The 27,319-nt window shown below is 38.6% G+C and overlaps 1 protein-coding gene across 1 annotated transcript; it reads right to left on the bottom strand.

Annotated features, from left to right (window-relative positions):
• Positions 1 to 25,589, bottom strand: SFT2D2 (SFT2 domain containing 2). Its single transcript, XM_069094726.1, has 8 exons — positions 25,331 to 25,589; positions 15,562 to 15,648; positions 15,265 to 15,350; positions 5,867 to 5,948; positions 4,089 to 4,124; positions 3,927 to 3,985; positions 1,986 to 2,015; positions 1 to 231 (listed from the first exon to the last, which is right to left on the bottom strand). Exons 1-8 carry the CDS (start codon positions 25,391 to 25,393, stop codon positions 192 to 194), a joined length of 483 nt encoding a protein of 160 aa, XP_068950827.1. The 5' UTR covers positions 25,394 to 25,589; the 3' UTR covers positions 1 to 191.
• Between the last annotated feature and the right edge of the window lie 1,730 nt (positions 25,590 to 27,319).

Genomic DNA, 27,319 nt, shown 5'->3' with positions numbered 1-27,319 from the left:
TTTTGGTTTGAAAACATATCATTGCTTACAAAAACAACCATCAACATTTTAAATGCAACCGACACCCTGCTGCAAGCCAAAAAAAAAAGGGCACAAGTCTATAAGAAAGAATTAGGAAAATATTTACAAAACCAAGTCAGAAATGGGTCTTTTGTACTTGCCGAGGTTTTTCAAAAGTGCCTTTTTGCCTATTAGGCCAGGCACGCATTAAAACACTTCTTCACAGCATCCCTGCAAAGAAAGCACAAATAGAAATCTAAGTATTCTGACACAGAAATGAATCTTCAATTTCCCATATTCAGGAGAGCCCCTTTACTACCTTTCAATGGAGGGCAACGTAAAAAATAATTCTTAAAAAAAACACAAACTGAGGGAAACCAAGAAGGTGGTTAAGATGTGGCTTGTACTTTAAAAGAGTAAGTACTAACCCTACTACAAGCCCTAAGGAAAAGAATCCTCATGGCTTTTCTTTACTTCATGCTACTGAGAGAGCATTCTCAGGGGACAGACAGCAGGTCCCTCTTCAGACTCATTTTAGTCATTAGCTCAAAGAGTCTTTCTCAAGACACTAAACACGGCTTCACGCTTTACAAAGCGATCATAATCCCTCTACTCGATGCAGCACAAAGACTCCTAATTCCCTGATCTCCTTCCTTCTATGTGGCCCCAGTCCTTACTTCTATTAAAAAATGCTGGTAGCAGGAGGAGAGATAAGGGGTGACATTTGTGGCTGAATAGGCTTTAGCTTCAATTGCATATGGCTTAGAGTTGGAAGAGGGCTCAGAGTTTATTTAGTCCAATCTCTTCATTTGAAAGCCCTCCATTAATATAGGCTAATATTAAGGAATATGGTGGGTCATAGATAATTCATGAATCTAGAGATTTCTTTTTATTTTGACATCTTCCAGTTCCATTCCCACCACTGACAACTATATTTCATCTAGAAGATACATAGATATGGGGAGATGGGCAGAAAATGAATATACCTAACTCTTGGGCAGCAGATCAGTAAATGTTAATCCAGAGTAAATTCAAATTCCCTGAGAATTATGCAAAGAGAAAGAATTTGGCCAGGCTGATGACCATCTAATAGAAAAAGTGGGCCTGGTGGGCATCTGCCTATTATTAAATACAGAAGCTGATCTCTTGTAGTAAATAAAATTTTTCCTTTTATGTAATTTCCTGACTTTTCTAAGCTCCCAACACAAGTTTTAACTTAGCCACACTCCACAGGGAATGAAGAGTGACTGCCCTGTGTCAAAGACTATCACTGTTGTCCTCAATGGTTAGGGTTTGTTTCAGACTCATGGTCCCATGTAGAACTGCCCAGTCCTCTTAATGTTTATAACATAGACTTATAACTTGCTTACTCTGTGGCTGGCTACAGGGCCTGAAAGCAGTGCGGGCGGTGAGGGGGTGGGGGGGGGGGGGTCACATAAGACAGACTGACAAAAATTTTTTTCCAACACATGCAGATTCTCTCATTTCATCACTATATCTAGGAACGGTACTTATTTGGACAACAGTGATTTTGGAGAAGGTTTGATGATTATAGGTTTGAGTTTTAAAAGAGAGAATAAGGAACAAAGATCACAGGTGCCAAAACTTGAGATGTCTAATGATATAAATGCCTATTTATATTGTTTTAGTACAAAACTTTAGAGATGGAAGGCAACTGGGCCTAGAGAGGTAAAATAATTGGTCCAACATGACACAACTATTTAATGTAAGGCAAGAAGACAAATCTCCCAATGCTCAGTCCAGTGCTGTTTCCAGTTAAAAGAAATTTTAAGAAATGGTTTTCCATTATTGGTATAATAAAGAAAGGAGGGGAAAAAAATCTATTGAGATTCTTCCATCAAATTCTCAATAATACTAATGATCCATCTGCTTAAAAATATTCACCCAAGTATGGTATTTTTAGAAGGATAAAAAAGCATTAATATTAAATGTACTGATATAAAAGTGTATTGAACCTTGCTTACCTTGCAAATGGTATGTAAGAAAGACTGTACCTAGAAAGAAAGAAAATATTAAAATCAAAACAAAAGAACTGATCTCTTCACTGAGAATACTGATGCACCCACATTCCCTTACATCATTGCCCTTGCACCCAAAGGCACATAAACACTTGCAAATCACTGGCCAGGGTTAGGAGGTTCATCTGTAACCACAGAACAGAACAAAGGGGAGGCCACATGGAGATCAAATCCTATGATTTTAACTTCATCGGCACAGTATTCTATGTAAGTGAGCTAACCTACAAAGCAACAAATTTCTAATCGATGAAAAATTTTAGGTGAAAAAGAAACATAAGACTCAAAATATTCCAAGTTTTAAAATCTTCTCCACTTCATTCATATGTGTACATGTATATATACACAAACTTTATTTTGTCCTTTTGTATAGATTCAATTTTATTTTTATTTATTTATTTTATTATATTATTATTTATTGCTATATTATTATGTATTTTATATTGGTGTTCATTGTATCTGGAGATTTCTAAACAACTTACAAGCCTTTGGTTTCTTCCATTTCTTAATTCTGAATGCACACACCTTCTCATTCTCTCTGTCTCTCCATATGTGAAATAGATATATAGATATAAATGTATATGTATCGTGCACACACATGTCACACCACACATACATATAACATGTTAAGTTTATTGATATAGCATATAATATTTGATGTGTATAATATAGATGAATTGTGTCCATAAATGTATCTATTTTATATATGTATCTTGTGTATAATATGTGGTGTGTGTACTATAGATGAAGCGTGTGCATGTATATATGTGCATGTATATACCACCCCTATTATCCATGCATTTTATACACATGTATGATATGTGATATGTGCAACATAGGCACAGTGTGCATACCTACATATATGTGCATGCATGTAATACCCATTTCCAATTCACACCTATATTATATATGCATCTTATACATTACATACATATATTATGTTATATAAAATATATATACATATATCATACATATGGAAAGTCAGAGAGAACGCATTCAGAATTAAGAAAATGGAAAAGTTCAACAGCATATATAGATTATTTAAGAGTCTCCAGATATGGTGATCACCAATGATCATAAAATAAAATTAACTCTATACGAATAGACAAAATACAGTTTATTCTCAACATGGGAATCATTTCAGAATCAGTAGCCTATACAAAAGACAGAACATTGGCTGGTGAGAATGATGGCCAAAATAATGCCAAATTAGAAGAAAAGGTAAGGATTTAATGGAATGTGAACAGTCACAAACCAACCTATGAAAATAAAAACTTACTTTGAACATAGGGCAAAAAAAAGTTAACATAAGGACAATGCCTCCAAATACTACCATCTTTTTGAGAAGCCTGATGTTTAAAAAAAAAAAAAAGCCCCACAATAAGGAAATCAAAAAAGGCTGGAAACTTTCTGAGCAGGCAAACATTCAATCTTATTACTAAGTAGAGAAACACTGATTTATAGTACAAGTTCATCTGCAAAACACTGCAGAGAACAATAACAGAATGTAACAGGCCATATGGTCTCACAAAATAATAAAAAGCCACTAAGGGGTTAATAGCTGTCCAAAAGACAGCAATTCCAAATGGAAGTGATAAAAGATACTCTTGCTGTACCAAATCAGTTTGACACAGTGAAAGCAGAGGTTCATTGCTTTTCATATTCCACTCTCTTCATGTACCTTCTTAATACTCCTACTTGACAGGTATTGACTTTTATTTCCTCAAGCTACATTAACCCAGAAATGCCAAAGCTTGGGTGGAGATAAGACAGAAGTGTTGTTTTAAAATGACTGTCTTCATCTCTCCCCTAACACCTACCCCAGGGCTCTGCACAGAGTAGGCACCTGATACATGATTATCCTTTAAAAGAATGAATAATGTTACTTACCACGTCAAGGCCAAAGATTGCAAAATGCAGAAAATGAGAGCAAGTCCCTTGTTGTGCCACTGAAAAGGAAGAAAGTAATCATGTTTTGGGTTTTGTTTTTTTTTTTGACAAATCGACAGCTAGCATAAGCCAGAGACTAGAAGGAAAGAAAACCATACTTACCCAGAAGGCAGCACACAGAGTGAGGGCAAGACACAACTAAAAGGGAAAGGGGGAGATATTCATTAAAATCATTAAGAAACAAAAAAAGCAAAACTTAAGTTTTATATAGCAGGGTCTTTAGCAAAACAAATACCTCTCGTACCAAAAAGGAGTAGACAATTAGAAATTTGTCTTACTCTGAGTGATCTTTTATTCTAACCATAAAGGCTTCCCTTCCCCATTTTAAAACTATATCCATCATTCCTCACAAACATACAAGAGTACAATTCAGGCTTCATAACCTTATCACCACTATATCCAAAAGTAGCTTTCATTTCCAACAATTGCACACACACACACACACACACACACACACACACACACACACACACACACATGACAGAAGAGTTAGAGTCAGACTGGCTAGCCAAAAGCTGTATTAGTTAGAAAGAAAGGTGTCTCTGACCATCAAAGCCCCACCTGTAATCTGCTGCTCTGGCAAAGCACTAAGATTAACATTGTCCCACAAACAAATAGAGCCCTCTTCCCAAAAACACATTTGCATGCAAAATCCCTCTAGCTTAAAAAAAAAAAGTCTCCTAAGTAATCAAGTCTTGAGAGAATAGATGTCAACATCAGACTCATCACACCTTAAAAAGGTAGAGGGATCTCAGTTTGCCACGAGATGGTTTCCTTAGGCCTCTGAAAGGCATCTTCAAAGGAGATTTGTCTGGGTCAGACAAAGAATGACCAGGAAGACCTGATACTTATGCACTCAGTCACCCATGTCCCTTCCCTCCTGGGATCTTAAGCAAATGACATGTGTGTTCCACAACACATGCCTTATAACATGCTAAGTGATACAGCAAATATAGATGTGGACATGTCCTTCATTATAGATAACACGAGAATAAGAAAGTTCAATAAAAGCCAAGCTCTTAGTATCATAGATTTAAATCTGTGAAGGACTTCAGAGGCCATCTAGCCCAACCCCTTTATATTACAGATGAGGAAACTGAGGCCAGGAGTTACATGGTACTGACAAGAAGTATAACAGGAGTTCAAAAGAGGGCACAATGTAAGGTGGTTGGGCTAGATCTTTTAGATTTAGGTCTCTTCCCTGTATAAATCCTTGGATTCTAGGTAGGTTAGAATAGTCAGGGGAGGCTTCAGAGTAGAAGCGGTACTTGCGCTGAGCCTGGAATGAAGGAATAGCCAGAGAGATGAGAAGAAGGCACCCAAAGTAGAAGAAACAGCATCTGCAAAGGTGCAGAGAGTATGGAATGAACAGAGGAGTAGGGAAAGAAGGTGGGAAGATGAGGAGAAGGCCAAAAGATACATTTTAATCACGAATGAAGAAAAGGAATGCTAATCTTGGGAAATTAGGGGACATCCACAGAATGAATTTTGTAGTTCTACAATAAAATACATTGGCATCTGGATTACATACATTTCCTTCTTCACCAGAAGGCTGATTCTGCTCTTTTAATTAACCTGTCAGTTAAGAAACTACAATCTTGACAGGCATTGCCCTCTGGAGGAGCTTGACAGAAATGGCATTTCTAAATCACCAATGAACTATTTCCTAAGGTAGTTTGGTGTTTTGGGTTTTTTCTTTTTTAAACAAGATGAAAAGAAATGATGGCCCTTTACTTTAACACCAACTGTAAGATGAGAGCTAGTTCAAAGCAAAGAGAAAGAAAAAAGTACACAAATTGCCATGAAAAGAAAAAAAATCAGACTTTGCAAAAGAATTAAAAACTCCCCCTTTGGAATCCCTGTCAAAATTCAATCCTTACCAACATCACAATGGTTGCAATTAGTCGTGTAGGCTCAAACATGCGCTTCAATTGCTTCATTGGTCCCATGAGAAAGATAGTACTGCAGTAAGAAAAACACAACCTGTCTGAGACCAGGACAGCTAAAGGAACACAATGAACACTGTATTACTCTTTTCCCCAACCCCTCATGACAGATGTCTTTGAGGAACATCTAATAAAGATATATCCTCCGCAATCACAAGTCAATTTGCACATTAAACCATCCATCCACAAAAAGGGTCAGATTTTAATAAGCTTGATTATACTTTTAAGACAAAACCCTCTTCCTCTCCCCCTCTTTTTTTCAAAAAATATTTGAGGTTTGAAAGAGGACAGAGAGAGAGAATAGACTGGCAACTAAGGTTAAAACAAGCAATGAGGTAAAGTATGAGGAGCTTCTGATAACTCAGTCCTCCCTGAAATCTGGTGAAAACAGCAACCCCATGGTTTTACTACCATGATAGGCAGAAGTGGATAATGTCCAACATCAGCCAACATCATGGCACCCAAAACATTAGCCAGAAGCCCTGCCTATTCTTCTAAGTAGACTTTTCTACTGGTCAATTTCATGACTTCCTTTGTTGAGTTGATAAACTAAATCTGCAATCTTTCCTCAAGAAGGCACTTAATTTATGTCTATTACTAAACATTAGCCAGTACATTAAACTATCACTAAAAAACAGAACTACATATGTATATCTAGATATAGATGTACACACATATACATATATGGATGTGTGTATATACATATACACATATATATGTGTATATACACACGTGTGTGTGTGTAAAAAATACAGAGATTTAAAGTTGGAGGTCATCTAGTCCAAACATCTCATTTTACAGATATGTGAAGCCCAGAGAATTTCAGTGACTGGCCCAAGATCACATAGGTGGCAATCAGCTGAGCCATACTACAAGTAAATACACAAACACTAGCTGTGTGACCCAGGATCACTTAACCCTGTTTGCCTCAGTTTCCTCATCCATAAAAACAAACTGGAGGAGGAAATGGAAAACCACTCCAGTATCTTTGCCAAGAAAATCCCAAATGGGGTCACAAAGAGTCAGACATGACTGAAAAGACTGAACAACACCACCACCACAAACATTACAGATGATTTATTTTATTTTTTTTTCCTAGGCAACAATGAGAGAACAGTCAGCTTGGGATTTGACCAGTCTTCTGGAATATGGATCAAACACACACATTTATGTATGGTCTACACTACAACTTCAATAAGAAATGCAAAGAAACTAAAAAATAAGGCAGTATCCTTTTTTGGGAACCTTGCAATGCACAGTCACCTAAAAAAAAGGGCTAGTATACTGCATCACCTGAAATTTAATGATGAGAGAAGGCCACAATATGAGTCATTGGGGACCAGTACACCATATTAAGAATTTCCTTTTAAACCCTTGCCTGGATGATGATGATGATAAGAATAAATAACAATAAAGTTATCCCTTCCACATTACAGAAGTTAGGGGTGCAGTGCCCCCCCAAATCTAGAAAATCTGCATGAAATGTTTTGGCCCTCCCTTCATACCAAAGAAGTCTGAATTATTATGGTATTAAAATAAAAATATATTGATATTAAACAATACTAATATATATGTGTATATATCTTGCATTTCTGAGTTTCGAGACTTTATCTGCAAGTTCTACTGGCCTTTGCGTGTCATCTGAGGCTTCTGCAAAACTCCCAAAGAATTCCCATTTAGTTTCTTAGATCAACCCACAATATATCGAAACTGTGACGGGGAAAGTCACAATGTTAAAAAGATAACTGTAATATGAGTTTATTACACACATATTTATATTATATATATACATCATATACATATTTGCTTCTTCTATAAATAGCTGTTGTTTATTCTAGAAACATTTATCACCATCTTCCCCTTGGGTGACTATGTTGTTTTAGTTGTCTTGTATTTCTTATCTAATTTGTAGTATAAGCCATACACAAACTGGTGAGTGTGTGTGACCAACAGAGAATACCATCAGTAAACAATAAGGCGACTTTTTACAATGAAGGAAAAAAATAAATCAACATCTGCAAAGAACTGTAAGAAGAAGAAGAATATTTATATAGCATTTACTACATGCCAGGCACTGTGCTAAGTACTTTACAATTATCTCATTTGATGCTCACAACAACCCTGAGAAGTAGTTACTATTGTTTTCCCCATTTTACAGATGAGAAAATGAGATGAACAGATCTTAAGTGACTTGCCTAGGATCACACAGCTAGTAAGTGTCTGGGGCTGGATTTGAACTCAGGTCTTCTTGAATCCACGCCCAACACACAGTATCACCTCGCTGCCCATATTTATATGTCCCTATATAGCTGTTGGATGTACCTATAATTTAGATGATATGTGTTTATATATATGATGCTCTCCTACTATTACTAACACCTTTCATTTACATAGTCTTTTAAGGTTTGCAGAATTCTTCATATAAATTATCTTGATTTGATCTTCACAAAAATCCCTTGAGGTAAGTACTTCATGTACATTTTTTAAAATTTCCTTAAATGTACCCTTTCAATGAATGACAATCTACCTTTTCTCTTTCCTACTCCTCCCCCCACCATCAAAAAAGAAAGAAAAACAAAATCCCTGTTACAAATATGCATAGTCAAGCAAAACAAATTCCCACATTGGTCATATCCAAAAACTACGTGTCTCGGTTTGTACCCTGAGTCTCTACGTCAGGAAGTGAGTAACATGTTTCATCATAGGTCCTCTAGAATTGTATTTGGTAACTGCACTGATCAGCATTAAGTCCAAATTGTTCTCCTGGTTCTGCTCACTTCACTCTATATCAGTACATACAAGTCTCCCCAGATGTCTCTGAAACTGCCCCCCCCATTCATCATTTCTCATAGCATGATAGTATTCCATCACATTCATATGCCAAAATTTGTTCCACCATTTCCCAACTGATGGACAATCCCTTGGTTTCCAGTTCTTTACCAACACAAAAAGAGCTGCTATAAATATTTTTGTCAATATGGGTCCTTTTCCTCTTTTCTTGATCTCTTTGGGGTAAAGTCCTAGAAGTGATATCACTGGAAGCACAATTTAGTATCTTTCGGGGAATAATTCCAAATTGCTTTCCAGAATGGATGGACAAGTTCATAGCTCTACCAAGAATACATTAATGTACCTGTTTTGTCACAGTGCTCCCCATCCCCCAGCATTTGGCATTTTTCTCTTTTTGTCAACTCAACCAAGTTATGAGTATGAGGTAGAAACTCAAAGCTTCTTTAATTTGCATTTCTATAATTATTAGTGATTTGGACCTATGGTTGTCGCTAGCTTGGGTTCCTTCATGCACAATTATTCTCATTTTACAAAGGAGGAAACTAAGGCTCAAAAAAGTTAAATAATTTGTCCATGGTCATGCAAATACTAAGTTTAGAACCAGACATGACAGTACTGCCAGAGCCAGCAAAGTATTTTTAAATAATCTAGTCACTCTTTAGGCACAGTAAGAAAGAGAAAAGCTAGGAATCTTCCCGTGTAACTATGATATTTCAGTTCAACACCACTCAAGTGTTTTTAAAGTAACTAACATGTACAAGACACTACGCTCTGTATCAGAGAAACAAAGGGAAAAAAGTTACTTTTCTATTTAAGAAGCAAGATACTTGTATTCTACTGGAAAAATTCAATGGACTCACAGAAAAGTAAATATAAGTAATTTGGGGAGTGAGAAAACACTGCTAATAGCCACAACTCAAATTTATATACCATGTTGGGGTTCCTCAGAAAACGCACTGAAATAGGTAATACAAGTGTTATTCCCATTTTACAAATGGAGAAATAGGCAGAGGGATGTTAAGTTGCCATAGACAAATCATCTGCCTTAATAATAAATTCATTCTTTTTTTTCTCTATAGATAGGCATCCATGTAGATATAGATGCAAATATAGATATATCTAGACATAGCTATAAATGTAGATATAGATGCAAATATAGATATATCTAGACATAGCTATAAATGTAGATACAGATATAGACATAGATATAGGTGTAGATGTAGAAATAAATATAGACATGGATAGAGATATAATGGAAGGTAACAGAGGATGAATACAAATGATAGGGAAATAGTCCTATAAGAAAACTGTTAGAAATGCTAAAGCTCAGAATGAACAAGACATAATAAATTCTGAGGATAACAAAAAAGGGTTTTGTTTGTACAAAACTGGACTGTTTACTTGCATCAATGGGATAAATATAAAATGACAGAGAGAAGATGAGAATTTTTATTTTGTTTCTATTATTTTCCTGGCAAAAAAAAAATGCTGGTGTTTGGTCTAAGAAAGGAAGCTCCAAACTGGTCAACAGGACATTTAAACCCAGAGAAATAAAGAGAGAAGAGCACCTAGTGACTTTCACTGACCTGTATACTATGGTGTTGAAAAGAATTGAAAAAGGGAAATATTGAAACTATTTTCAGTGACCTCTGAAAGGAAAACAGTAGTGATTACTAAGAAGAAATATGGCTTCATTAAGACCAGACTAACCTCATCTCCTTTAATGACGGAGTGAATTCCATTTAGGCGAATGCCAAAGACATAATATAGCCAGATTACAGCAAGGTATCTAAAACCATCTCATGCTGTTCTCATGGCAAGATGGACAGGTCTGGACTAGATAACAGCTTAATTAAATGGATTCAAAACTAGTTGGATGATTAAAACCAAAGAGTATAAGTTAATAGCTCAATGTCAGTTTGTAAGGTCCCTAATAGACTACCCCAATAATAGGATCATAGATTTAGAGTTAGACGTGACCTTATAGGCCATCAAGACCACCCCCAAACTTAGAAACTAAGCCACACAGTGATTAAGTGACTTATGCAAGGTCACATGGTTAGAAAGCATCTTATCCAGGATTTGAACCCAAGTGTTCCTCATGCCTATGCCAGAGCCCTATTTAGTATGCCATGCTTCCTTGGCCTCTTGCTTTTTAATACTTTTTCAACAACTTGGATAAAAGTGTAAAAGGCATTTTATCTAATAAGCAGACGGTATAAGCCTGAGATGAACAGGTGATGCATGGTAGATGAGAGAATCAGAATGCAAAAAAGGCCTCAATAGGCAAGAATATTAGGCTGAATGTATTTAAATTTAATTTAATAGGGAGAAATGTAAGGTCTATATGCCGGTACAAGTAATCACATGTATTAGTACAAGATGGAGAAGAAAATGGGGCATGTGAAATAAACTTGGAGTGAGTGGGCTGCAGCTCAATGTGAAATAAGGGGGACTGGCAACCAAAACACACCAACTGGAGAGTCCCATTGTATTCTGCCCTGATCAGACTACATCCAGAACACTGTGTTCCATTTTAGGCTTTACATCTTAAGAACGACAAGAGCCTGCTGGCACATGTCCAAAGAACAGTAACCAGAATGGTAAGGAGGAAAGAAACATGTCATTGAAAGAATAACTGAAGCAACTGGAGATAATCAGCCCGGAGAAGAAAGGCCTTTGATGGAAGCAATTGTCTTCAAGTATCTAAAGAGCTATCACACAGAAGAGAGATTAGACTTGTGTTTCTTGGCTTCAGGAAGCAGAACTAGAATTGATTGGAGTTTATCTTAACATAAGGAAATAACTGGAACTCCTAGGAATGAATAAAACTTTGTGGGATGAAACCCATGATTGGAGTATGGCTCTGGAGGGGTAGATCTTCAAAAGACACAAGACAAGTAAAAAGTGGTTGGGGATAGGGATAGGTACATTCATGTAAGGAAATACAGGAATCAAAAAGGGAAAGCATGTTGGGGAGGATCTGGGTAACAATCAATGAAGGGAGAAAAAAAGTGATTTTGCCATTCAAATATGCTAGAAACCTAGACAGAAAGAAGAAATAGATATGTTCAGAAAACATTTCATAAGCCCAATATGTGATGTAGTAATAATGGGGAACTTCAATTATGTAGCCATTTGTTGGAATTCTCTATCAAAAGCAGAAGGGAAAACAACTTCTTCTGTCTTGATGATCATTTCATCTTTCAAAATGTGAAGGGATCAGCCAAAGATAATTATTTCCTGTATTTGTGTCTCACTAACAGGGAAGAGTTGGTTGCTGGGGTAGAACTGATGACAGCCCTTGTGGAAGTGTTTCTTCCTAGTTTGCAAGAGAGAATGAGAGCCAGGCAAAGTCTGACTTGTACCCTGGATTCAAAGCAGATTTCAAAGGGATTAGAAGGGTAAGGAGGATCCCATGGACTACAGTGGATCCCATTTCTACAGTGGAAGTTAGTACATGCAGAATGGTAGACTCAGGAACAAAAATCTGAAGATACATTGAGAAACAATTCTGACAAGCAAAAAGGGAAATCTGTAGGAAGAGAACGAGGTGGGTACAGAGTTAACTTATCAATCAACTTAAATTTTTTTAAAAGGCATACATAGAAGACAGAAGCAAGTCCAAATAGTTGATAAAGAATACAACGTTGTGGCACAGACCAATAAAAATAGTGTCATGATTACTAAAGTTCAGGCTGAGTTGAGAGGCTGGTGACTAAAGCTAAGGACCACACAAAAAAGGGGGTAAGGAGTTTAAACTATGTAAAAAAAAAAAGAGAATTAAAAAAAGGTTATGACCACTGCTTGGGATGGACAGAATAATGCCAATAGCAAAAGAAAGAAAGCAAGGGTGCTCAATTATTAGTCAGTTTCTGAAACAGAACAAAAATAACTAAAAGAGAGTTTATAGCCAAGATAAGTTAAAAAAAATAGAGCATTATCAGCCCTTGATGAATTTAAGTCACCTAGCCCAAATGCACCACATCGTTGGGAAAAGAAATGGGATTGCTGAGCCAATGGCCATACTGAATCAAAGCTCATGGAGGTGAAGAGACATTAGAAGACACCCAAAACTCACCTCTTTTGTGGAGGTGAGAGATTCATGAGTATTGCAAGTTTTATGTGTTTTTAGACTTTTTCAATCTATTGATCAGTTGTGCTGATTTCCTTCTCTCCTTTTTCTTTTTTTTTTTCTTTAAAAAATAGTATTTGTTATATGGAATGGCTCTCTGGCAGGGGGAGGGGGAGAGATACTGGGGAAAATTATTATGATGTAAATAACAAATGAAATCAATAAAAATTTATTTTAAAACATTTTAACTTAAAAATTATTTTTTTAAAGATCATGGAGAACAGAAAAGGTACTACAGGGCTGGATAAGAACAAATATTGTCTTGATTTTCATAAAAAAGGCCAGTGACCTTGACTTTTATTCCTTGGTAAATTGTAGAAAGGATCAGACACAGTTAATAAATACCAAAAAGATAAAGTGGTGATTATAAAGAGTTAGCAACACTTCATCAAGAATGGGTTGTGGTAAACTAACACTGCTTCCTCTTTTGACACGTTTACTCAACCTGTTAGATCAGGGGAACGCTACATAGTTCACCTAGATTTTTGCTGAACTTTTGTAACTGAAATAGTGTAGCTGGTCATTAATGGCTTTGATGTCCACCTAACAGAAGATATCCAGTGGAATGTACCAGAGATCTGTACTTAACCCACACGGTGTTAGTGTTTCATCAATGACTTGGATAAAAGCAATGGGGCATATTTATCAAGTTGTCAGATGAAATGATGAGAAGAAACAAGTGTATAGCAAGAAGATCTATTTTCAAGCATCTAAAAGAGTGTAGTTGGTCACTAATGGCTTGATGTCAGCTTGACAGAAGGTATCCAGTTATGCCCTAACTGGCAATATTCAAGCAGAGATTAGATGACCAGGCCTACTGTAGGAAGGTATAGGTTGGTCTGGATGGACCATGAGGTCCTTTCCTATTCAAACTTTGTGAAGCCACAGTCAGATCTATACTCATTGTAAGAAAAATTAAACAATTAGACCTATCTAAAATTGGAACAGGCTTCCTGAAGAGCAGGTGGGTTCCCTGTTACTGAAGGTATTCAAGTGGAGGTTGAATGAATGGCCACTTGTGGGGACGTTATTATGAAGGTTCATGTTCTTGTACAACTTGGTCTAAATGACCTTCAAGGTCCCTTCCAATTCTGGATACTACAAATCTATGACTTAACTTCTTGATGCCTCAGTTTCCTCATCTGCAAAACAGATATGAAGGAAAAAACAAAGTACACTAGAAAGAGAGCACAGGACTAGACATCAGAAAATCAGGGTTCTTAGTCCTTGCTCTACTACAATTTGCCAAAGAACCTTAGGACAAGGCCTTTCAATTCTCTGGGCCTGCTTCCTCGGCTCTGTTGATTAAAGGAGCTCCAAAGTATCTTCTTGTTCTTTTTTTGATAATCTGAGTCTGATTCTATCCACCTCAAAGGGGAGACAGAAAACTCCACAATAGGACAATCTGTATGCCCTCCTTTAGCAGTAGCCTAGTATAGTGGATAGTAAAATGGATGTGCAGTCAAGAAAACCTAAGCCTGAAACATCCCTCAAACACTTACTAGCTGTATGACTTAGCAAATCACTTGGCCTTTCTCAGCCTGCTTCCTCACCTGTCAAATGGAGCTAATGATAGTACACACTGGACAGGGTTGCTGCAAAGATTAAATGATATGCAAAGTACTTGGCAAACCTTAAAACACTATATCAAAGCAGGAGAAGGGCACAAGCATTTGCTAAACACCTACTATGTGTGAGACACTGTGCTAAGCACCCTACAAATATCCATGGCAGCTGCTATTACTCTTTTAAGTGTGAAAAGCACCATACACAAATAAAGGTTCATTCGAAGGCCAAGATAAAATGCCAAGCCTGGAGAAGATTCATCTTCCTGAGTTCAAATCTGGCCTCACAGACTGCCTAGCTGTGTGACCCTGGGCAAGTAGAATTTAAGCTCTGAAGGGTCATATCAAGTTGGAAAGGCTTTGAATATGGTCCCAGTGAGAGACAGTGTATCTGTCACTGACAACTAGACCAATTAAGTGTGAAGAAGTACACTGCCAGACAGCTGAGTAGCAGGTTCCGCATTTCTCTGGACACAGGAATGAAGAAATTATCTTTAAGGCACATCCATACCAATAAAATCTTTTTTTTTTTAAAGCAATCGGGGTTAAGTAACTTGCTCAAGGTTACATGGCCAGTTATTTCTGGGTGTGGTGCTAAGTATCTGAGCCCAGATTCAATCCTCAGGTGATCCCAACACTGGGGCTGGTGCTCTTACTCACTGAGTCACCTGGCCGCCCATACCAATAAAATCCTAACTCCTTAACATATTACCCTATAATTCCCCAGATCCTTAAAAATGCAAAATCCCTGGTTGAAAACCCTCTTCTCCCCTACTTCTAGCACAACCTAGCCTCGGTTTCTTATTCAAGGACTAGCCAGGTTAGATCAAAAAGTCTGTTACCTCCCAAGTGATGCAATGTTGCCCAAGGTATAAAATGCCGCAAAAAGCACCAGTCCTCTCCGAGGTACCCACAGCAGCAAAGTCCCCTACAACAAGAGAAAAGGGAAGTGATGAATATTCTTAAGGGAACAAAGTAACCAATGACCTTCATGAAGGAAAATATTCTGTATATATTTCAGTGAAAAATCAGGACTATTAAGTCACCACCATCCAAAGCAACCATTAGTAAAGCTTTCTCGCTCTTTTTTTTTTTCCAATCTATATTAGCAGAATTTGAGTAGGGGAGGGCAATCTTACCATCACTGAGAAGATAATTCCTATGGCAAAACAAGCAGCAAAGCCTTTGATTCTTGTGCCCCAGCTTAATGATGGTGTTTCGATAACCTGAAATTTTAAAATATGTCAGTTGTACAAAGGGTATATTTATATATAATGAAGTTCCCAAGTAAGGGGGGTGGGGAGCAGCAAAGAAATAATGTGAGATAAGGCTATATTTGAGCAAAACTAATTCAATTCAAATATTTACTAATTACTTATGTCCAAGGCAATGAGGTGCTTGTACTCAGGTCCCAGCCCTAAGACAGTTCTAGAGACATGGTCTTGGGGCTGGGACCTGAGCAGAAGCACCCCAACCCCAAGGCACTCTAGGAGGCTCAGGGAACACCAAGAATTTAACATAATTTCTACCCTAAAAGTACTTGCAGTCCGATAGAAAGGATACAACATATACACAAATAACTATATTACATAGTGAGATGGGACAGGAGAGATCTAGACAAAAGACTCCAGAAAAATCTGTTTTCTTTCAAATGGAGGAAGTCGGGGAAATCAAAGACAACTTCATGGAGAAGGTGGGGAGTTGTTGAAGTAAGGCTTAAGAGGAAGAGAAGGTGTTTGATTCCCTGTATAGGAAGTTCCCTCCACTCCTGCCTACTATGAGTAGGAAACAGGTCAATAGGGAAAGGGACTAAGAAAGTGAGAAGCAAAGTCTCTTTACCAAGTTCCTTTCTCCTTTCCCCCAGGTCCCTAGACAGGAAAAATTCAGAAGAAAGAAAATAAGCTAAACAGATATCCTAGTGGCCATTTTTTTTCATCACAGAGCAAAAGTTGCCTGTAGAACAGTTAGAAACATTTGCTCTTTTAGAGAAGTTGCTGGGGTGTAAAAAATGGCTTTCTAATAATAACTCATTCTAACCTGAGGTATTCAGTATTGGAGTCACCAAAGAAATGACTTCAGTAGTAAAATGTGGGCCTGAAGCTTCATGCCTGCAAAATCAACCGCACCGTGGGATTCCCTCTTTTTAGAGGCAGCCAACAGAGCACCGAAAGTAACAGAGGCAGCCAAGACTACAAGGGATCCTGGTCAGTTAATTTACATACTTGTTTCTCCTACCAACTTTTCTGTTCCCTATGGTAAAAAGACAAAGGGCAGGGGCTAGGGAAAAAAGGAACAACTTATGGGATGGCACCCCACAAGAAGTTGGTAGCATCCATAGTCTCAGAAGAAATCTCAGGCAAAGCATAGAATAGTGTTACCAAACCATTTCCAGACCTTCCTGACCAAACAGAAACTGGCCGCCTTCATTCTGAGCTAGATACGAACTTTGGCTAAGAGGAATCTTAAGCCACTGGCACACTATCAACCTCATGAGTACATGTTCCAGAGTCTCCATTCATGAAGGTGGTATCTCCTGGAGCGCGGGCACTTGTCTTTTGCCTCTTTTGTATCCCCAGTGCTTAGCACCGTAGCTGGCACCTAGTAGGTGCTTAATAAATGTTTATTGATTATTGAAGGCAGCAAAAATCCCTTCTGGTAGCTGAGTCCAGCCCTTATCTCCAGTCTTCTTATTGAATGAGAACCTAGAAGGAGGGATGCCCAGGCACCCCCAGATGTGGAAAACAATGTTACAGGGCTTAATCTTCACATGGGAGGTAGGTGTCTAGATCAGGTGTTCTTAAAAGGCAGCATCCTGCCTATCCCCTCTCCTCTGCACACCATCTCACACCCACACTCACACATAACCCAGAAGAGGGCTCGTTACATTGCAACATAACACACACTAAAACTCCATGCAAACAGACAGCAAACGACATAAAAGGCCACGGCAAATAAGACATTTGTGGGTAGCAACATCGGTTGAGCAGGAAGATATGGGAGATGAGTTTGCCTTTACGAGGCTGATAAAAACCATCTCTGCATTCAGGAGTTTCCTTGGCAAGGCTGAGTCAGACTTTAGCAGGCTCTTCAACCTGAATGATGACACCGATCATTAATGTGATTTAATAGTGTCTTTAGACCATCGGGTTAGGCCACTTCTGACTAAGCCTCTTCCCCACCCTCCCTGGAGAAGAATGACTTGAGAAGCTAGTCATTCAGATGAATGTACTCATACAAGTACATTCAGTACTCATACAAGAACTACACAGCTGAACTTACCTTATCATTGTGGAAAGAAATACTGGACTGCGTGTTGGAATAAAATGACAAGAACATTTGATTTGGAACCTACAGATCTGTGTTCAAGTTCTGACTATTGTTGGGCCTTGGCAAAGACATGCCCCACCCACCCACCCACTCCAGGGCTACCTCATCTGTAAATTGGAAGTAGGCTAAATGCTCTCTATGAATACTTTCAACTCAAGATTCCTATGGATGTTTATTAGTGGGGTCAGGGGTAGTTTTTGCAGGACAAATCATTAAATTATAACTGATCAAAATTTAAGGAGGTTCTGGTACTAAGACTATAAAACCAAAAAAAAACAAACACAGAAGTCACAGTTTAGACGTGGTCTGGCTCATTATCCCAAGTACTCTGTTACTGAAAGGGCCTTTGTCTTTTAAATTAACCCTGTTGTAAGGGTTTGTCACCTACAAAAAGGAAAATGGTACTTTGGGTTCTTTTCAGAGCCTTTTTTAAAAAAAATATTTATTTATTTTTAGTTTTCAACATTCTTTTTTTAAGATTTTGAGCTCTAAATTTTCCCCCTCCCTCAAAAAGTCTCATTTTTAAAATTACCATTATTCCCTTTCACATCCCACCCCACTCCTTCAAAAAAGACAGGGGCACTGTACGCAAGCCCTGTGATATGTACATTTCACACACAGGTCTAAGTGGCATGTGGGCACAAGTTATCGTCTGTTTCTATATAAACTCACTGAAAAGACCTTTTTTTGAGGACGCTGGATCTCCCTATCTCACCCATCCTGGAAACGCAGCTCCCAGAGACTGATTCCGCTTCTGATGGCCAGGGAAGCTTTCACCTGCTCCTTTTCCAACCTGAGCCCTATTTGACCTGCTTTAGGAAGCCGGGTACTGCTGCCACTCTTCCCTGGGGTGGGGGTAGGGAGCTCACAGCATCAGTACTGAACTTAGTATGGACACTCAAGCAGCTTTAGCCCTACTGCTGCTCAGAAGTTCCAAGCTCAGCCTTCCACTAGCCTCAGTCATCAGTGCCCAGCAGCAGAGATTACAAGCTCAAACTTGCACTCAGTTCCACTTAGCTAGGTGGTGAAGTGCATAAAATGCTGGGCCTGGAGGAAGGCAGACTCACCTTCAAATTTGACCTCAACACTTACTTGCTGTGTGGCCCTGGGCAAGTCATTTTCCTCACCTGTAAAATGAGCTGGAGAAGGAAATGGCAAACCACTCCAATATCTTTGCCAAGAAAAGTTCAAATGGGGCCATGAAGATCTGGACATGACTAAACAACAACAATGATCTCCACTCGAGGCTGCAAACATCTTTTTTTGCAAAACTTCAAAAACTTGCTAGAGACTGAATTTATGTCAAGTGCCTGGTCTCCCAGGTAAGGCTAGATAGAGCATATCTGCTAATACACCTTCTTGAAAACTGGAACTGCTGAAACTCAGTTAAGCACTTTTTAACATGCAATCTGATCACAACTTTTCGACTGGTATTTGTTTACAAGAGATCCCTTCAGACTCTGGGACAGAGGGAGGGAATGATGAGTTTCTGCTCAAAGGAAAGGAAAGGAAAGCTAAGAATTGTTGAAGCAAAAAAAAAATACTGGCAACTAGGAAGCAAGGGAGAAATACTAAACTTTCTTTGTTTTAAAAGAGAGACTTTCCTTGTTTCTGGAACCTTTTAGAGGAAATGCAAGAACATTTTTTGAAAGAAACTCCTTGGAACTGAAAGTCTGACATTTATTTGTAAACCTCGAAGTCTGTATTTTGGATTATACTTAATGCATTTTTAAAAAATTTAATTGCTAATTCACAATTGCAGGTGACCCAAAGGGCAATGAAGAGACACATGGTGGATATAAATAGGCTGTGGGTATATTGGCTATGGTGACATTTTAAAGAATATGTATAAATGGAAAAGGAAGTAAGGGTTGGTCAATGATGGATAAAAAATAACAACATTTGGACATCCCCCATGTTGCACAGGTATCAAAGGACTATTAAAAAAACAAGAGTTGGGGAGGCTAGGTGGTCAATGAATAAAGCACCGGCCCTAGAGTCAGGAGGACCTGAGTTCAAATCCGACCTCAGACACTTGACACTTACTAGCCATGTGACCTTGGGCAAGTCAACCCCAACTGCCCTGTCCTCTCCCCTCCAAAAAAAAAAAAAAAAAAAAAAGAAAGAAAAAAAAGAAAAGCCAAGAGTACCTCCAGAAGTGGGCAGGTAGGTGGCACAGTGAATAGAGTGCCAGCCCTGGAATCAGGAGGACTTATCTTCCCATGCTCAAATCTGGCCTCAGAAATTTACAAGCTATAGGACTGTGGGTAAGTCACTTCACCCTGTTTTACTCAGTTTCCTCATCTGTAAAATGAACTAGAGAAGGAAATGGAAAACCACCCCAGTATCTTTGCCAAGAAAATCCCAAAGGGCTCATGAAAAGTTGGACATGACTGAAATGACAACAACCAAAACTTCCAGAACACTGGGTGAATGTTAGGGCAATGGGCCTAAAACTTCTGAGTCTCAAGACCCCTTTACACTCTTAAAAATTATTGTGGACCCCAAAGAGCTTTTGTTTATGTGGGTGATATCAATATTTACCATACTAAAAATCAAAACTGACAAAATTTTAAATACAATTGGGTTCTCTTACCTCCTTCTGCATTCAATCTGTGGCAATATAAAGAAACTTTATACATTATCTCATAATGAATGGAGTAATGAACTTGAGATTAGGAAGACCCTAGTTGTTTTGGTTGAACTTTATGAAGAAAATCCAGTCCCATACAGATATGTAGTCAGAAAAAGAAAGAGTATAATAGGCAAATAAGATCTTAGAATTATTATTAAAAGTTCTGACCTCCTGGACCCCAGGAAAGAGTCTCAGGAACCCCCCCAGGAGTCTTCCAACCATACTTTGAGAACCAATGGCATAAAAATAATAACTAAATTATAAATAATAAAAACATGTATATAACACTTTAGGTTTATAAATAACTTTACACATTATCTCATTGTGGATAGAGCAATGAACTTTGAAATTAGGAAGATCCTATTTCAAATCTCACCTCAGAACCATACTGTATGACCTTAGGCAAGTCACTTAACCTGAACCTCATTCTCCTCATCTGGAAAATGGTAATACCGTATTACCTACCTCCTAGAATTGTTGTGAGGATCAAATAAGATAATGTTCATAAAGTACTCTGAAAACCTGAACATACTTCCTGAAGGTCAGAAATTCTCCTTACCCCCTATAGATGGTTTATGGAAAGACAAGAAGAATCATCCAAAATGAATGGCACCTGTAATATGCGGGGTGGCACAAAATCAGAGGATTGAATTAATCTGCAGTAATTTACCCATCAAGTGGCTGCCTACTCTCAGATACAATGGGTAAAATGTTGGGCTTGGAGTCAAGAAGACTTGAGTCTGAGTCCTATTTCAGACACTTACCAGCTCTGTGACTGGACAGGTGACAACCTCTCATTGCCTCATTTTTTCATCTGTAAAATGGGGATAATAATAACACTACCTTTTGGAGTTGTTGTAAGGATCAAATGAAATAACATTTTCTAGAAGCACTTTGCAACCTTAAAGTGCTATATAATGCTAGTAGTTATAAATATTATTTCAAAGACAATTTTTAAAAGAGAATTGTAAATCCATATTCATTAGGATTAAAAATAAATACTGAAATATTCATCAGAAGTTTACCTGGGATTTTTCATTTCAAAGAAAATTTTGCAGCTACCTAACATCTAATTTAGAAAAACTCAGACTAGAAAGTTATATTTTTACCATTAAAAAAAATTAAAGTCAGAACAGGAAACAAGGAGGGGGGTGGGGTAAGAATCACATTTCCCGTTATTCTGCTTACGGAGTGAAAAAATATATGCATTGACATTTTACAGAATCATAATTTAGAGTAGTTAGACATACTTTTCAAGGAGAAAACTGGAAGGAACTTCAAAGAGCATTTAGACCCACTACCCATTACACAGGTGAAGAAACGAAAACCTAGAGATGTCAACTTTCTCAACCAAGACTACAGAGCAGATCACTAACTATATATCATTCCAGAACTCAAATCTCCAGATTCTTGGTTCATGGCTTTCTCACTATGACATGAGGTCATCTGGTTCAACCTCCCATCAATACCAACCTCCTTTCCTTTTATCATTTGTAATATCTGAATTTCAAAAAATCTGATAAACCACAAAAAATAGGACCAACATTTTTAAAGGTCATGATCTAACAAGCTCCAAAACAAAAACAAAACAAAGCCCTTCCTAAAATGAAAATAGCCAATTGTGAAATACCTTCCACAAACAGATGCTTTGAGGTCAGTATTGATACAAAGACACCTCTTCCAAAAAAGGCATGTCACATTCTGGAAAGGGAAAGTGGTAACAACGTGTCAGCACAAAAAAAAAAACAACAAAGTTTCAAAAATTGGCTTATTATTCACTTTCTTCTAATTGACCCTGCCACACACAGGATTACCTTGTACATTGCTATGCACAGCTTGTGAAACTATCTACTCCATAAATGCATGTTGACTGTGTGGTATTGTGGAAAGAGAAATGAACTTGGGAGTCAAAAGTCCTGTGTTCAAGTTACAGCTCTGTGATGCTGGGCAAGCTACAATCTACATGTCCCTCAGTTTCCTAATCTGCAAAATGGAGATAATACTTTCACAACTCATAGAGTCATGAAAAGCAAACAGGATAAAGTAGGTAAAGTGTTTTACAGACCTCCAAGTACCACATAAATGTCAGCTCTTCCTATTAATAATAATAATATTATGCGACTACCTCTGGCACCGAATATAAGTGACTTCCTCTGCACCACTGTAAATTTGGATGTGAGACCTCAAAATCAGAAGAGTTAAGCTGAATATAAGAATCTGCTACAAAGAGAATATAGGTGGATAACATCACAGATAAAGGATTGTGGGATCTGACTAGAACTGGAAGGGAAATCTCAGAGGTCGGAGAATCCAACTCCTTCATCTTATAGATAAGGAAACTGAGACTCGGGGAAGTTGAAGGACTTGTCTAAGGTCACAGAGGTAGTCAGTATCAGAAGCAGGATCTAAACCTCTTTCCTCATCTCTTTTCATCATACAATATTGTCTCCATGATCTTGGATAATTAATATAACAATGTTGAGTGAAATATTATTACCGTACAATTGGAAATGATGAGATGAAGAGTTTCAGAGAAAACCTGAAAGACCTTATGAAATGATGCACAGAGAGAATTAGGACAATTTATAATATGTCAGCAATATTATAAAGCTAAACAACTTGGAAAGACTTTAGAACTTTCATCAATGCACTGATAAACCATGAATCCAGAGGATTAAAGATGAAACATGCCGTCTACCTCCTGCCAGAGTGGTGATGGACTTAAAATGCAGAATGAAGCCAGTATTTTTTGGATGTGGCCAAGGTAGAAATTTGTTTTGAGGGACTATGCATATTTATGACAAGGGTTTCCTTTTTCTTTTCCTTTTTTTTTTTTAACTATTCAGATGGGGAGCAGTGGGAAAGATATAATAAATGTTTGAAAAAAATATTAATTTTTTTAAAGGCAGGTTGGCCCTAATTTTATGGAAAAAAAAGGAAAAAGGAAGGTCCCACAAAAATAATAAAAATCATTTTTAAAAAAACTGATATTTGAATCAAATTTTACATCCATTATCTCATTTGAGATTTATAATAGTCCAGAAATCAAGAGTTACTGATATTATTGTCTGCAATTTACAGATGAGGAACCTAAAAGAAATGATTTGCCCATGGTCATACAACCATAAGGGTCAAAATTAGAATTCAAACCCAGATCTTTCCTGACTGCAAGTTCTGGGTTTTTTCTACTATAATATGCTGCTGTAATATACAGTGAAAACTGTCAGGTCTTTTGGAGAGGGGAGTGAAGGGGTAGCCAGAGTCCCCTTTGTGAGAAGAAAAAAAGTTATGTTACTTCCTAACTACACTGTTTTCCCCATTCACCATAGTAAATATTCAAAGCAGAAAGTTATGAATTTTAAAGTATCTTGAGACTATGCATGGACAAAGTAAAACTACAGGTCTGGCAACCACAGATCCAGATCTAACCAAGCATCCTGATAGGAAGAAAAGCTATGACAATGATTACACATGACTATTCTCAAATATTTAAAGGGCAGTCATCAGCAGGAGAGAACAGATGTGTTCTACATTACTCTAGAAAACAGACCTGATGGATCTAAGTTACAAGGAGGCCAATTTTGGCTCAACATAAAAACCTGTGTAATAAACACTAAAGAGGGTAATAAGCTCTGATTGGAGTTACTCAAGCAAAATAAAGATGAATTTTTGTCAGGAATATTATAAAACAGGAGAGGCATCAGAGGAAGGACTGAAGGGCCTCAGGGCCATGACTTTCTGGGTTCTGCTTTCAATTCATATTCATGGAAATGAGAAGACAGATGCTGGGCAAGTCATTTAACAGACAGCTGTTGATCCAAAGGGATAGAGGGTTTTCCTTGCCTGGAGTGCCTTACCCAGATGAAATCATGGGAGTGGAGGGAAAGTAGGGAGAATGAATTCCACAGAAGAGATTCCAGAAATGGGTGGGAAGTTACACTAGTTGATCTCCAAAATCCCTTCCAACTTTGAATCTATGATTCTAAGAGTAAAGCATATGTAATAATGGAAAGAATAATCATATAGACCCCTTTTACCGCTAAGACTTCTCCCCATGCTTTCCAAGCCCATATTCTATAAAACAACTAGAAGCATCTACTGTCATTAAGGTTAAGAATGGGATACTTAGAGTGGACTGGGCATTCCTAACCCCTCAAATGCTGGTTAGATTGGAGTGAAACATACCAGAAAACTAAATTTACCAGGGTTTGGGACACTGCACCCAACAATACAGACACACCGGGGAGACAGCTATGGTCATGTTATTATTCTGGACACAAACAGCCAAACTGATGAATAGTTTGGTGGGGTGGGCCCCCCGGGATCAGACTCTTCCCCAAGTCCCAGGAACTACAGACCTCCTAAGGCGGCTCATACCGGACGTCAGGCTTCTGCTGCCTGATTGGCACAAAGTTCAATACAGACCTCTTACAGCCTGGAAAGGATGTGGAAGTAAACTAACTTGGATTCAGGGATTATCCCGACCCCGACTGGAAGCAGACCTTTGTTTTTTAAAGGTTTCTCTCTCTCCTTTGCTCTGTGTGTGTGTGTGTGTTTATTTTTTTTCTGGTGGTCCCCAAATATTTCTGCTTATGGAAAGCTACTCGGTGAGACCCCGAACCCTCACTAAACCTTTCAGGGGCCTTGGGAAGGAGGTAGGTGATGCCCACCTCCTGCTTTGTCTGTCTCCCTTCCTTCCTCACTTGCCACCTACAAGGGTCAGAAGCAAGTCGCTCTGATACCTCCTAGAAACCTGAGATAACCACGGCTCCTCAGCTTGGCACAGGAGAAGGAAGGGTGTGAGAGAGGCATAAGAAAGGGGAAAGGGGAGTGAGCGGAGGGGGTGGGGGAGGAGGATCGGGAGGGTCGGAAGGAAAAACACGCCCCTATCCCAGGAACCTTCCAGCCTCCCAGTCCAGCCCAGCCCTAGCCTCGTGCCTACTCACTTCGGTCAGTCCTCCCCGATCGTCCGTGTCCTGGCCGCTCAACACCTTCTTCAGCTTGTCCATTCCGGGCCTCCACAAGACTCAAAACTCGGTCCAAAGCAAACTCCGGTACCCCTCCCTCGCTTCCTGTTATTACTGCAACAATGTTATTTCTCTTCCGAGGTGTAGGGCTCTCGAGACACAGCTAGACAGCCGGGTCCACCCAGCCGAACACCGTCCGGCCCAGCGTCGTCCGGCTCCGCCCCCCCTCCACCCCCACGCTGTTTAACACCCACCTGTGGCGTGATTCCTGGAAACTACAGAACCCGGCATGCACTGCTCCGGCTCCTACACTCCGACCGCCCGTGGAGCTCGGTCACCCCATCCTCTGCCAAAGCTTGGAGCCTTTGTTCTGGCCAGGGGTCTCAGATTCCTCTACTCAAGTTCCCGCTTTCATAGGCTTTGTTTGGTTGATTGCGGGATGCGGGCTGAAGAAGGATTTGACGTTCTTTTGTTTTGCAAAAATGACGCAAATCATCAAATGCTACTCACCCGGTTTGCTCACTGGGTTTACCCCGTTTGAAACTCCCTGGGAGGTCCACGAAATTGAGGTGGTCTCGCTAGATGGTTTTTTGAGAATTTCACAGAAAACAGACTTCAAAGCTCCATTCTTTCCCGTTCTGAACCCATCTAAATGGACATAATGATTGCCTTCGGATGATAAAGAGGAAACAGCCTTGCATTTGTTAGGAGTCAAAGTACCCAAGTTCATAAGTCAACTCTACCACCTATCTACCTGTGACGGTGGACGCGTCGCCTCTTTGGGCGGCCTCGGTCTCTTCATCTGTAAAAACAAAGGGTTGGATTAGATGCCCTCCAAGGGTCCTTCCAGCACTAAATCCGGAGAATTGGACTGGGGTCCCACTTCTGCCAACAGCTGATTGTGTAATAGGGGTAAATTACTTATCCTTCCTGAACCACCATCTTCTCCTTCTGCCACACCACAGTTTTTTGTGAGGAAAGCACCATGAAAAATGTGGGTTATTTTATGATGATAATGTGAAGACAGCCAAAACCCAGATCATATACTTGAAATAAATCCATGATTCTTGTCAAGTATGTAGCATTCAGTCCACTAATCTTTCTAAACCGCTTGTTGGTTAGTGTTAAGAACTGCTATAGTCAAATTTCTGGTAATAAACTTGAACTAATGAATAAAAAGTATTAAGGATTTACTATGTACCAGGCATTGGCATGCAGTCTGCTAGCTGCCCTCCCAATTTTGTGTCAACTCTATAATGATAAATTTCCACTTTTGCCTTCATCTAATGCATTGGTGTAAATGGTAAATAGAACAGATGCATGAATGTCTGTAGGCAAAATAGATCAGTGATGAAGACTGAACTTGAAAGAAGTTATATTAGCTTCAAATATAAACAATGAAGGAAGAAGGAAGCCAAGGAAACAAATCAGCCTTTATTGGAGAAGGCCACTCCATAAATCCTTTCATTTTCACTCCCAAAGCTCTCTTCCTTCCATAAAAGCTCTGATGGCCTTAGGAAAACTTGTAGTCTCAGCCTTATACCCTTAAATTTAGAATTCTAGGGCAGGTAGCTCACTAGTTATTAGGGTCACACTTATAGCCAATTTCTATATTATAACTTCAGTCCACAAGCTGTTGTGTTGATCAATTCAATTCAAAAGCATTGCTCTGAGTCTATACAGAATTGTTTTAAGTGGAGTGAGAGATACAAGATGTATGTGCTGAAATCCCTGTCTTAAAACAACACACATTCTTGTAGGGATCTATCTATCTATCTATCTATCTATCTATCTATCTATATATATATATACATATATATATATATTTAATGATTATAGAACAATACAGGGCAATCAATATTCAGTAGGTACATGGAAAACAATCGTCAAAATATCCTAACAGGTAGAATGGGGAGAAGTTGATGATGAAGGCTCCTAATGGAGACATTAATTAGAGGAATCTTGAAT

This window comes from Petaurus breviceps, unplaced genomic scaffold (assembly GCF_028583685.1).
Source record: "Petaurus breviceps papuanus isolate PSGF00001 unplaced genomic scaffold, PetGlider_PUasm1.0 220, whole genome shotgun sequence".
Classification (NCBI taxonomy): domain Eukaryota; kingdom Metazoa; phylum Chordata; class Mammalia; order Diprotodontia; family Petauridae; genus Petaurus; species Petaurus breviceps.
This window is presented reverse-complemented; position numbering and strand designations above follow the sequence as displayed.